The 13,422-nt window shown below is 38.6% G+C and overlaps 4 protein-coding genes across 4 annotated transcripts; 3 read left to right on the top strand and 1 right to left on the bottom strand.

The window, feature by feature from the left end:
• Positions 1–1,565: 1,565 nt before the first annotated feature.
• Positions 1,566–5,598, top strand: AK88_04709 (uncharacterized protein; the record flags this gene model as incomplete). Its single annotated transcript, XM_012482317.1, has 3 exons — positions 1,566–5,138; positions 5,270–5,362; positions 5,521–5,598. 3 exons carry the CDS (start codon positions 1,566–1,568, stop codon positions 5,596–5,598), a joined length of 3,744 nt encoding a protein of 1,247 aa, XP_012337740.1.
• Positions 5,599–6,435: 837 nt separating this feature from the next.
• AK88_04708 (uncharacterized protein) lies at positions 6,436–7,228 on the bottom strand (the record flags this gene model as incomplete). The annotated part of the gene is made up of 2 exons (XM_012482316.1): positions 6,436–6,584; positions 7,078–7,228. 2 exons carry the CDS (start codon positions 7,226–7,228, stop codon positions 6,436–6,438), a joined length of 300 nt encoding a protein of 99 aa, XP_012337739.1.
• A 1,706-nt stretch (positions 7,229–8,934) lies between these two features.
• On the top strand, positions 8,935–10,613 carry AK88_04707 (uncharacterized protein; the record flags this gene model as incomplete). Its single annotated transcript, XM_012482315.1, has 2 exons — positions 8,935–10,364; positions 10,541–10,613. 2 exons carry the CDS (start codon positions 8,935–8,937, stop codon positions 10,611–10,613), a joined length of 1,503 nt encoding a protein of 500 aa, XP_012337738.1.
• Positions 10,614–12,343: 1,730 nt separating this feature from the next.
• AK88_04706 (uncharacterized protein) lies at positions 12,344–13,258 on the top strand (the record flags this gene model as incomplete). Its single annotated transcript, XM_012482314.1, has 2 exons — positions 12,344–12,412; positions 12,923–13,258. 2 exons carry the CDS (start codon positions 12,344–12,346, stop codon positions 13,256–13,258), a joined length of 405 nt encoding a protein of 134 aa, XP_012337737.1.
• Positions 13,259–13,422: the final 164 nt, after the last annotated feature.

Below are 13,422 nucleotides of genomic sequence, written 5' to 3'. Positions count from 1 at the left end.
GTACCTATTTTTTTTTTTTTTTTACCCCCTGTTCCAGTTTTTTTCCTTTTTTGCCTCTGTGTATGGACCCTCTTTCATTTTTCACGCCATTTTTAAAAGGCATACTGTTTTTCCTTTTCCTTTTTCTTTCTTTTTTTTTTTTTTAAAGCACATTTTGTCGAAATATAAAGTAGGAAATTTAAGTAACACAAAAGAGCGCATTATTAAAGTGTACAAGAATACGAACGCGTATGCGCTAACACAAATGAGCTTTCCTGAAGCCAACCTTTTTTTTATGTAATTAATTTTTCCCCTTGAGAATTCCTACTCAGTGCAGAGAGGGAAATGTATATGTAAACACCTGACGTGTAAGCATGACCGTTCATTCGTCAGTTTTGAGCCCCCCCCCTTTTTACATGTAAATATTTATAATCGTGAAATATCAGCATATACACGCACATATCTTTTTTGGAAAAAGGGTTTCACGATTATCTAAGCGGAAAATTCCCCTCAGCACGCACCCCCCCTTTGTGAAATCATATGGGGAGAGTGTACGAATGTATGAGCTGCGCAAGGATGTATTACAAAGGCCAGAACTGGGGAAACCATCACTGAGTTAAGCCGTATATTGGGGGAAAAGCCCTCACAAGCGCTTGTTTGCATTATGCTTGTACGGACGTACTCCTTCTCCACGGCGTAGCGGATGTATAAATGCCTTATACAGAAAACGCGCGCGTAAAGTAATACATTATTATAAGTACCCCCTTGTGTTCATGTGCACATGGAGGCCCACCCCACATATGTGAACTGGAAATAACAAACTCAAAGTGTTGAAGAAAATCCGGGGATTCCTTGTTTTGTATGTGCCTTTGTACGTTATAAAGCATCTCCCGCTGGAGTAATTGTACGAACCGTTTATCACGGCGAGCCTTGTCGTGTGGGCATGAGTAAGGTCCTTCTCACTTATTTGTGAAAGTACGCTCTTCATCATTTCGCGCCTCCTCCCCTGCACGTTGTCATCACAACACACTTTGGGCCAACTGCACAAGAACACGGGAGAGGCCCTTTTAAAAAATTGTTAGAGAAACGTGCCCTTGGATAACGACAATCACTTGCACGTGTATATAAATGCGTGTGACCAATGTGCCCGCTTTGTGTTCGTTTATACAATAAGGGCATTGTTTAAGCGAGGGAAGAATTGTAAAAAGGCACGTCCTAGAAGTGCATATAAAGGACGACCAGAAAGGAACTTCATGTTCGCACCCACTCCCAGGCCACCTGTTATAATAGGATTGTCCTCATATTTATCCCCCTCGCCCACTTCCTCCATATTGTTGACGTGTTATTTCTATTTTTAAAAAAAACGAAGAGAGAAAAAACTGAGGTGTGACTCCGGGGGAAGGAACAAAGTATTGTAAGGAAGCGATACTGCAGGTGGAGACGTGTAGACGCGGAGCGTAACATATATAAAGCAAGACACGTCCAGGAAATCACCACAAGGTGACACTGGCGAAGCAGAAGCAGACCAAGGCCGATCCAACATCACCGAGACAAGAAAAAAAAAAAAAAAAAGATAAATAATAAAAATGGAAAATGAATCTTTTAATCCGCTGTCGCTGTTAGACAAAAATCAGCCGTTCGACGCCGAGAAATTGAAGCTACTGGACAATGTAGTAGAGGCTCTGTTAGATACAAAGGACAAGAACAGACGGGACTTTGCACAGAATCTGTTGAACCAATTTAAGATGTTAGACAATTCATGGAGATCCGTCTCTATCATTTTGGAACACAGCGAAAATGTGAATACGAAGTTTTATGGCCTCCAAATATTAGAAGAGTGTATAAACAACAAATGGAATATATTGCCTGCAGATGAAAGAGGAGGCATGAAGAATTTCATAGCGTGTTACACAATAACCTTATCGACAGAGGGAACGACAGTAGGAGTTGATAGACATTTGCTAAACAAATTGGACGAGACGCTAATCCAGATCGTAAAGAAGGAGTGGCCCGATTCGTGGTCGAGTTTCATTCCAGATATTGTAAATTCAGCAAAGCTAAATCAGAATGTATGTGAAAATAACATGAAGTTGTTAAACATGTTAAGTGAAGAGGTGTTCGAATTTGGAAATGAAACATTAGTACAAAAAAAAAAAGAAAAATTAAGAAACGAATATGCTAGCCAATTCCAAGAAGTGTACAATTTATGTTTGTACATTTTGGAAGCGAATGTATACAACAAGAGGAGTACAAATACGTCACTAATTAAGCAAACGTTAAACTGTTTGTCGAACTTTTTTAAATGGATCCCATTAACATATATATTTGATAAGTACAAATTTAATGATACCAATATACAAATTATTGACCTCCTGTTTGACCACTTCTGGGATGACATTTCATATAAAATTGAATGTGTAAAATGTATACAAGAAATAGTGATGCTAAAAATTGACGAGAAAAATATTATTTATTTTGATAACGTGTTTATCAACTTGTGGTCAAAGTTGGTCTCCAAAATTAAGTTGTTGCCAAATGCCAATGAAATGAAGAATATTCCTCCAGAGTTAAAAATATTCTGGGAACAATACTTCTTACAACTGAGCATATGTATCACAAGCTTTTTGCGCAATTACAGAGAGAAGATTGTCGAAAAGAATAACAACACGAATGATGTGAACATCGTTTTCAAATTTTTAAATATGCTAGCCAATAGCAACATGGAGGAAGTTTTCCTTATCATCATTGATTATTATAATGTCTTCACGGAACAACTCATTAGGGAATTGATCACGAGGTTAGAGCAAGAGCATAATTTGAAAGGTAAGGCCGGTGCAAATGCACCAGGTGCACCGAGTTCCTCGAATGACTTGAAGAATCCACTGGGTACATCTGCCATGAACATGTCTATGAATATGGAGACATCCTCTCTAGGCAATAGGAAGGCGTATAGCTTCGCCACGATGAATTACAACTCGAGCCTCGTCGGAAACAATGCTATTAGCGGAGGGAGAGGTATGATCATCAACATTAATGAATATTCTTCTATATTGGATAAAATTGATTTAACCCCAGGGGATATCAAAAAAATGTGCCCGAGGATTAAGCTATACGAATTTATTCTGAATGATATAAGGAAGACCGTCATTGAGAAAATGGCGAAGCCACAAGAAATTTACATTTCGTATGATAACGAAACGGGGGAAGTGGTCCGTGATTTTGAACCGGACACCACAGAAATTGCCTTGTACAACACGATGAAGACGACCCTTGTATATCTAACCTACTTGGGTTCTGAAAAAACCATGGAACTGATTGTGGAGTTGTTAAATAAAGAATCGGAGAAGTCTCTAAAGAATACTAACAAAAATGAAGTCTGGAATAGCACCAAGACCAATCGAATCAGTTACGCAGTGGGTTCCATCTCCATGTGTATGACTCTCAAAAAGGAACAAGACTTCTTAATGTACATATTGAGGATATATTTACACATGATAGAGGTTAAAAATGGAGAAGAAAATAGAGCCATTTTGGCCTCTTGCGTTATGTACATTGTGAGTCAGTACCATCGATTTTTGAAGCTCCACTGGAGGTTTCTAAAAACGGTGATGAAAAAGTTGTTCGAGTTTGCAGAGAATGAAAAGGTACAGGACATGGCAGCGGAAACCATTTTGAAAATTTGCAAGCAATGCAAAAATGTTATAGCCAAGAATAACCATACCAATGATAATAGTGAGTCTTTTTTTAGTACGTTCATTAAATTTCACAATAATATAATGCATAAATTGCCAGAAAAATTGAACTTGTTACTTTATGAAGCCATTGCACATGTCATTTCGTGTTTTCCGTATGAGGAGAAGCAGGAGAGTATAAAAATTTTAATGAGCAAATTGATGAATTTGTGGAATTCGTTAATTTATGCGAATAACGGAATTAAAGATATGAATGATCCCAACCTTTTAAACAACAACGGGGCTAATGGGAATGCGATTAATGACATGAAGAATTTGGAGCATCTGTGCACCTATGAGAACTCCAAACTGATTATCACCTTTGTGAGGGTTAACTGCAGATTGGCTTACGCGCTGTCCTACTTTTACTATGAGCAATTAAATTTAGTTTTTCTTGATTTTTTAAAAATTTATCAGGTGTATAGCAAGTTTATAAATTTGGAAGTGGAAACGAATGGGACGAAACGCATAAAACATGCTCAATTTAGAAATTTATTTTTAATGAAGAGAGAATTTTTACACCTGATAGAAACTACCATTGAGAGGAGTTGCTACAACATACAGGAATTAGAAGCGGAGTTGTTAAAAAGGGAACAGAAAAAAATGAAAAATGAAATTGACGAATCGATGGATGTACATCTCCCAACAGTGGAAGAAGCCAAGCAAATTAATTTTCAAATGACCAGTAATATACTAAACGTTTTGCTAGAAACCATTTTGGTAGATTATCGAGATAGTAATCCATACATAAAAGATGCTGAAGTGTTTTCTCTCCTCTCTACAGTTTTTAAAAAAATTGAAAATGTTACTTGTCCAATTTTACCCACGGTTTTAAACTACGTGTTATTACCAACCATTGACATGATAAAAAATGATTTCTCATCCTATCCAGAACATCGGGAAAAATTTTACCACTTTTTAGATGCCTGCGTCAGACATTGTTTTGATTATTTGTTTACCCTAGATTCGGAAATATTCAATACATTCATTCAGTCCCTTTTGTGGGCAATTAAGCATGAGCATCCCTCAGTTGCGGACCATGGGTTGAGGATAACGCACCAGTTTTTACATAACATTATTATAAAGAAAAAGGAATACTTGGAAGAATTTTGTAAAGCTTTTTACTATATAATTTTGAACGAAGTTTTTAAAACGTTAACTGATTCGTTTCACAAGTCAGGTTTCCATTACCAGACGATTATCCTTATGAACATGCTACGCCTTCTAGAGTTCGAGGTGGTGAACCTTCCGGATGCAGAGATTACCAAAGCACATATAGTGAAGCACGTGCAGGCGTTCCTGACACAGTCCTTTGAGAATTTGAACCAGAAGCAGATTGAGACATTTTCGGTGGACTTGTTTAATTTTTGCGTAGAGTCCCCCTCGGCGTTTAGGTCTTTCGTCAGGGATTTGCTGATTTCATTAAAGGTGGGCACCGCGTGGGTCGCTTTTGTGGATAATTTGCACCCTTTTTTATGTCCGGACACCGCTGTACAATTCACGCGCGTAAGAATGGCTTTACCACCAATAACATTTCTTCCCCCCTTTTCACCTTTTAGGAATTTTCGACCAACCAAGATGAGCTATACGAGGCCGACCGACAGGAAGCGCTGCAGAGAGCTAAGCTGGCAGAAGATAACAAACTTATAAAGGTAAATAGACATGAGCACTTTCCCAGTGTTTGGTTCAACGTGTGCATTTTCTGCTGGAGCATCATCGTTGCAATTTTAAATAAAAAAACGGTAAACACGTATTTGGTTTTTTTTTTATTATTTTATTTATTTTTTTTTTTCCTTTGCGTGTTTCCCAGTTGAGAGGATTAATGAAGGAAGACGTACCAAGCTTTTCAGCCATCGACGTGGATGACGAGTGTATAAATGTGGAATAGGGACAGTGGAGAAGACTCCGTATTTTGACGCCCAGTTTGGCATCGTATTATAGTGTAGGCCCCGTGTATAATTCTGTCTACCTTAGCACATCTCAGAATGTCGTATCATATTATATAGCACACCTTAGCAGGTCTCCCCCTCAAATATGCACCCCTTTTAATGACTGTTTTTATCACCCCTTTCTCTGCCTTTAATGCACACATTGTTTCCATTTTTTTGAATAAAATTTTCTTTTCTTTTTTTTTTTTAACAAAAACGCGTTTCCCCTTTTTCGGCGGCTCGCAATATTCACACGCACAAATACATCTCTGTGTATGTGTAGGCATATGTATATATACACGTGTACGTGTGCAAATGTGCACGCACGAGTGTACCAACGCGAACTCGGTGCTGTGTGCATAACAAATGATAAGTAACGACGAGCGTTTATCATTTTATGCCATTGCATTGTTGTGTACTGAACCCCTCCCTTCCCAGGCCAGGAAGTTGCCCATAGCTGTGCTCTATGAGTGCCTCACAGGGGGAGGGGGTTATCTATTATATATGAATATATGTGTGCATACCTATACATGCATCTTTACCCATATGCACGTACATATAGATGTGCATATATGTATATATTTATTCCTTTACACTTCCCCCACGAACGTGTAAGCTCTGTACCATATGACACATGTGCGCATGTGTTGTAGGATGTATCTTATGTGTATGTCCTAAGGAATGTGTGCACATCCATCTGTTTCACTTTCCTCCCCTTCTGTGCTGCATACACACATTATGCTCATTATTACACCTTTATTAATAATGATATGTATCATTTTAAAATTTAAAAAAATTCACCCGGACCAATACTTATAATTTGAATGGTCAATTGTTTTATACTTTTTAAATATGAACATATAACACAGTGCAACGCTTTTGTTGAAGGTTAATTTATTTTCGAACTTTTTAAGTGGCTGTCCAATTGGGGTTCCCAGCGGAGACACTTTTTGGCGTGTTGTGCGGGATGCCAAGATGGTCATATATGTAGAACCTTATGGAGGGTATAAATTAGGGTGTGATGAAATTGTCTCGCCCCTTGCGCAGTGTACACATATTTGTGACGAAATGGCAAACGAGGGGGTCACCCACACATACAGAACGCAGTTGTATTAATTTATGTTAATATGTACATTATCGTACGCAGTGTGGCATGCGGTAAAAAAATATAGGACCGCGTCGAAACGGGGTGAAGTTTTAAATATAAAAGGGCTTCCCGTTAAACGCTTTCAGTTTGTGCATGCGTCAATCCTTTTTTTGTGTTGCTACTCGGGGATGAACTTTTCCCCTTTCATGGAAAATACAGCTTAGAGGAGGAGTGGTGTTAAGCGGGCGTTTAAATTATTCGCGCGGTTCAGTGTATACAGAAATAATCCATACATAACCGTAATACGTTAAGGGAACAGGCGTTTATGCACATGCCATTTTCTGCTTTCTACTAGCGTTCCATTCATTGGCATCCTCTGTGATGAAAAAATTCCCGTCTCCAGTTTTCCCACGGGAGAAGGAATTTGTGGCTTTGTTCCATGCATTCCGCGGTTCATCTTTTAAAATTTGTTCAGCTTTTCTTTTTTTACTCGCACTTACCATTTTTAATGGCGGCTCCGTTAAGCTATGCGTTGTACATATATATGGTGACGTTTTTCTTTTTTATTGTTTTTAATTCGATTTATGTATTTTTGTTTGCCGTTGTTTTATTTTTTTCCCACTTTTTTCCCATTTTTGGCCACTCGGTGAATGTTCATTTTGGCCGTTGGACTTTCTCCCCCTGTCGCGTTACGTCATCTTTCCTTCACAGCGCCGCACAAATTGTACGTGCCTGCACGCGCATACGCGTGTACCCATATACATTCTTATGCGTATTTGTACGTACATATTTATATGTATTTAAAAACATTTTATGCGTATTTATACATATTTACATACCAATGGCCTGGGGTAGGCGTACCCGCGCACCAAGAATAGTATGTTCGCTTTTCCGCAAATGCTCACGCTTGAACTATAATACGGATGAACAACATTTAAGCCATCGCCGCGCGCATAATTGTACGGCCCTTTCGAGTTAGGACATGAACAACCCAGTTGACGATAATGTTAAATTATTAGGCTGCAAATACAAGCAGGGGTCGGCATCTCAAGTGCGTGGATAGTAGTCCTTCGCATTTGTACATATGTTTATACTTACCCTAGGTAATAAGTTTTTCTTGAAAGGATTTAATGCCCTTGAAATTCTTTTCCAGTAGGGAATAAAACGGTCAGTACGCTGTTTTCACGAAAGGGGCGAATAAAAAAAAAAAAAAAAAAAAAAGTATTCCTTCAATTTAAGCGCCGTAAGGATGTGTATTATTCGTCAATAAGGCGCGAATATGGAGTTCGAAATGTGTAGAGGGCGAGGAAGCACGGCGCAAGTATATATGCATATGTGTAGTACCATACCGCAGTGCCCCTCCTTAGTGCATTTGTTGCGCCAAAGAGAGCAGTATTGACGGGGTTACAATATAAAAATTTATACGTAGGGTTAAGGAGAATGTTTCATTTACACCGTTATGTGCCCTTTTAACATAACTTCCTTCCCCGTGCTATACAAAAAGGTGTGTGTATAGAGACCCTTCAGTTGGAATTATTGTCACATATACGTATGCTACATTGGTGTTTTCAGCCATGTACCTATTAGAAAGGCATGGCTGCAGAGAAAACTCCTTACGACCCCTCGAATTCTCAATTAATTCAAATTGAATGTACACGAAAGGGGGTGAACAAAAATAGCAAAGTTACTCGCGCGAACATACATACCATTCCCCCACGTGGAAAATAGTCAAGGGGATATACAAAGGGCATCCTAACAGGAGTCGTGTCCTTGGAGCTTTTACAAAATAGCAGAGTTTGTAGGGACAACAGCTGGGTGGAAATTGACGCCGGAATAAATGAGTCGTTGAAAATTTAGGTTAGAACAGTAGGGACAAAAACACACCGGGGTAGGTGTTTATATGTGGACATATTTTGTACACACATATATCTGCTCGAGTGAATGCGCGAAACCGTTTTAAGTAGTCTATCTTTAAAGAAGCACAAAGGAGAAAAGCCTCTTTAGGGTCGGCTTGTTCACACGGCATCTTTACCATAGAATAAGAAAAGTGGAACATTTGCCAACCCAGTGAGGTTCACAAATGACCACATCAAGCGTAGCTACAGGATAGTATAAATCGGTATACACGCAAAAGTGTATTTATGCAAAAGTTTGTGTGTGCACCCCTTGCGTGTCGGTCGTTCTTAACTGGAAAGTTGCTACAACCAGCATGAACAACCACCAAGCTGTGAAGCAACAAATGAACCCTATGGGTTCGAATGAACAAAACAGAATGGTGACTCCAAACAGCAACATGCCGGGGGGTATTCGAGATTTAGCTTATCAAAGAAACAATGGACACAACGACATAGGAAAAATGAACATGAACAACAATGCACAACAACATAACCCACCAAATAGCAATACGCACAACAATTCAAATAGCATAAATAATAACAACTATTCTTTAGGTTTATACATTGACAACCCACAAAATGCATTCGTATTTGACGAAAACGATTTGAGAACGTTATTTGCTCATTACAATGGAGCACAAAATATAAGAATACTAAATGATAAAGCAGCTGCGCAAATTACTTTTAATGACAAAAATATGATTCAGCAAGTGAGAAAAGACATAAACGGTCTTACCATTACAGACATTGGCACGATTAGGTGTATTATACTGAATGAGGGAAAAACTGTGGAACAATTTCTTCCCTTTTCGGCCAACGACCCTGCATCGGTGCAGCAGAAACCAGGTTCCAATGAGGATGGCGACAACACAGTCAACATGCTGAAGAAGCTGGCGAACTTGCTGCAGCCGGAGGGCACCGTGGGTAATACCACGGCACCCAACTTGAGCGACGACGCAGGATTAAGTGCGACTGCGAATGTAAATATGGGTGCAAATGTGACAACAAATGTGAACATGGGTGGACATATGATTACAAATGAGAACGTGAATTCAAACCCCATGCCAGGGAAAAACCAAGTGAAGAATAAAATGAATAACCACCCCACTTACAACAACGGTGGTAGCCAGTTCAACCAAGTTCACATGAACAAAGGGGAGCACGGCGATAACAACCCCTATGCTGCGAAGCGGTTAAGTCGAATTGAACTAATTGACATATTTGGTTTCCCCGCAGAATTTGATGTAATGAAAAAAATTTTAGGAAAAAATAACTCCAACATATCTTACATAAATGAACAAACTAATAACTCTGTATCCATTGAGATAAAGGGGAAGCCATTTAATGAAGCTCCGATTGTGGAGCGCATGCATGTGTCTGTTTCATCAGACGATCCAATAGGCTATAAAAAAGCTACGGAGTTGATTGTAGAATTATTGAATTCTATTTTTGAAGAATTTTACGATTTCTGTTATGAGAACAATTACCCAGTTCCGGAAAATTTGTCCTTTAAGAGACATGAATATATGTATAACCCTGATGGGAGTACCAAGTATGTAGGATTCAAAGACAAGTGGCAGGTCATGAAGGACAACTATAGGAATGATTACTCCTTTAGGAAAAACAAAGGCTTGCAAAAGAACGACAAGGACAAGAGGATGCACGCTGGCGCCTTTGGCGTGCATCCCAACTTGAGCATCGGCTACGCCAACCAGAATGCTCCCCAGGGGGACTTCAAAGACATGTAGGACACAGAGCGGCAAAAACATTTGTGGCACAAAATTGGGAATAATATATATATATATAAAGGCAAAATGGACATCTCAAACGATGCGAATGTGAAAAAAAAAATAATAATATCCCACTCCTTGCACATTGACCATATTTCACTTGCACTCTTTCCCTTTATCCTCTCTTCAGGAATTACAAAGAATCCAACCAGGGAAATTTTCGTAATATGAAGTTAAACCGGGCGCGGGATCAGCACATGTGATTGCATTTGTGAAACCCATTTATACCACGGAGTATAAAACCAATGCGGGTGTGCCAAAAACAGTTTGCGTGTAAAACATAATAAGTTTTATCCCCTTGTTAATGTAATTCGTCACGCGAAGAGGCATATTTGTCTACAGATATGTGTCTATAATCTATACAGAAGTTTTATTACAGCTAAGAGGAAAAAAAAAAAAAAAGTTTGTTTTTGTTTTTTGTTTTTCCCGTTTCTTGTGCCCACCCCGTTAACATTTTACCCTTTATTTATACTCCAGACATTTTTAAGTTAAAATGTGTACAGTATTATGTGTGTACATGTACATGTTTATTTTATTTTTTTTTTTGAGTACAATAATTCACTCTCCCCTTTTTGAATTCAACCTTTGTTTAAACATATATTACTTTCGCTAGGGAATAGCGTTTAAAAATATGTTCATTTTGTTAGTAGTGATGAGAAAAGATGTTTGCGAAAAAAATTCCAGACGTTCTTTATGGTATTAAAAATGTTTGCCTTGTTCAAATTTTTGGTAAAGTTGGACGATGCACACTTGTAGACATGGCAAAGGTGTGAAGTGGAGAGCTTATCATTTTTCGTTTTTTTTTTTTTACGGTGTCCGATTAAGAAAGCGCCTTTACCATCCGTGGGGACGTATCCTCCGCAATGTGATAGCAAAGCTGCAATTTTCATGCAACGTATGTACGTGAGTTCACACACACGCACAGTAACATTTTGTTTAAATGGAGAAGTACCGTGTTGGTAAGCCCCTAGGGGGATTTGTAGACGATCCTTTTATCTTGTGTGTTCTTATGTGCATGGTGAATGGTGACACATGGCTATGCCCTCCCACACTTTATAACTTTCCTTTTGTGTCCCATAAATGGAGCTGGTGAAAAAGGAAGGAAAATATTATAGCGGGTTGTAAGGGTGTCATATTTCTCAAAACACCACTAAGTGCGTTTAAATTAATCCATTTATTCCTTGTAACAGTGAAATGATGAATTCTTTAGCATAAAGAACAAATGGGATCGTTTAACACATTTTCGACAATGGCCCATTAGGGTTAAGCGAACTGTTTGGTGAGACCATCGTGGGGTGTTAATTTGGATGAAGGAGTGGAGAAAATTACACAAGGATAATAGCACCACATGCAACATTTCACACGTTATGTGTTAATGGCTTATTATTTTTAGGCCGAAAGCTACTGCGTGTTACTTTGCTTTCTTACCGAGGCTAAAGGGAACAAATGGTTCAGCCTAAACATTAACTAACGCAGACGAAAATTTAAAGCACTCATCAATTGCGGGGGTAAAACGACGCCATAAAATGCGTTGCCAAAAGTGATATATATAATATGTATGCATGTTTTTTCTTTTTTCACGGCGCGCTTAAATGACCCGGTTGCACAACGGTTATTAATTTATTTTGCGAGATTTGAGGTGACCCTGTTTCGTTCGTTCACATTTTTACCATTGCTCCATTTATTGGGAAGCCTTAATAGCATCTCCTTCCGATTTTGTTGAAAACCCTTTTTTCGATCTTCACGTGTTCGTTAAATTTCCCCTAAGGTTAATTTCTCTTTTGTGATATTCTAAGTTTAATCACAAAAGGGAGAGCAAACTTAATAGGAATGAACAACACTTGCACAAAATAAAGCAATTTAGCAAAAGTTTTACTTTTGCGTTGTCCCCATTGTTTTAGTTGCTCTCCGCAGATGTACTCTGAAGGACAAAATGAAAGATCCTCTGGAGTATATCAACAAAATAAACTTCAACACAAACCGGTTTCCGCAGTATACCCATGTAAGTATGCCCTTAGATGGGCGTGTAGCGATCTTTTAGCGAATGCTTGTCAGAGCGGTGTGTTGTATATCCAAAATTGTTAATACTGTACCGCTGTTCTTTTCTGCGCATTCGCCATTTCGCATCTTAACTGGTCTTCCCCCTCCCCTTTGTGTGTTATAAAATCCAGTTGATAGAAAGTTGCCCCTCGGAACATGAAAAGGAAAAGGTTATCCGGATATGCCGTTGTTGGCAGTCAGCGAAGTTTCCCTACTGTGACGACACGCACAAGGTTAGGATGGAAGTCTCGAATGTGTGTCATATTACCCCGTGCAGTATTGTGCAAGTGCAGTTGCGCGTGGGTGAGAAGATGCATGTCTTTGAAAAGAACTTTTGAGTGGAGTCTTTTTCAGAGCAATGAGTGCTTGTGTAATAATTCGCAGTTGCAAAGCCGCAATTGGGAGTGCCAAATTTCATATACACCTGTTTTTTTTTTTTTTTTTTTTTTCCCTTCTCCCTCTCTGTGATTAGATCCTGATGGAAAACGGAGATGACGTTGGGCCTTTTGTAGCCAAACTGTCCAGCTACAAATTATCAGACGAAGACAAATTGAAGCAGCAAAAATATAATGAGAAATATATAAAAATAAACAAAAAATTGTCATCTGATAATTCTTCTATGTCCATTTTTAAATTTAATTATAAGCCATATGTGAACAACAAATTTAAGAAATCGATCATGCTATCTGCTGTTGTTTTGACTTCAGCCTTATTGTATGATAAGCGGGAGAAGCTGCGGTTGGCCTTTACTCGGGGCAGCGGAGGGAAGGAGTCCAATTTTTTAAAGTATAATTCCTTGGAACGTTAAAAAAAAAGAAACGCAGACAATGTTATTATTTTATTTACCCCCCGTTGTAACGATAAATCGATATTTTTACATATCCCTCATGAGTATTTGTGTCTTAAGGGTTATCAAATTTCCTTGGGACTTCTTCAAATGTTCATGTGTTTTATTTTGTACATGTTTATATA

Source organism: Plasmodium fragile (genome assembly GCF_000956335.1).
Source record: "Plasmodium fragile strain nilgiri unplaced genomic scaffold supercont1.72, whole genome shotgun sequence".
Classification (NCBI taxonomy): Eukaryota; Apicomplexa; class Aconoidasida; order Haemosporida; family Plasmodiidae; genus Plasmodium; species Plasmodium fragile.
This window is presented reverse-complemented; position numbering and strand designations above follow the sequence as displayed.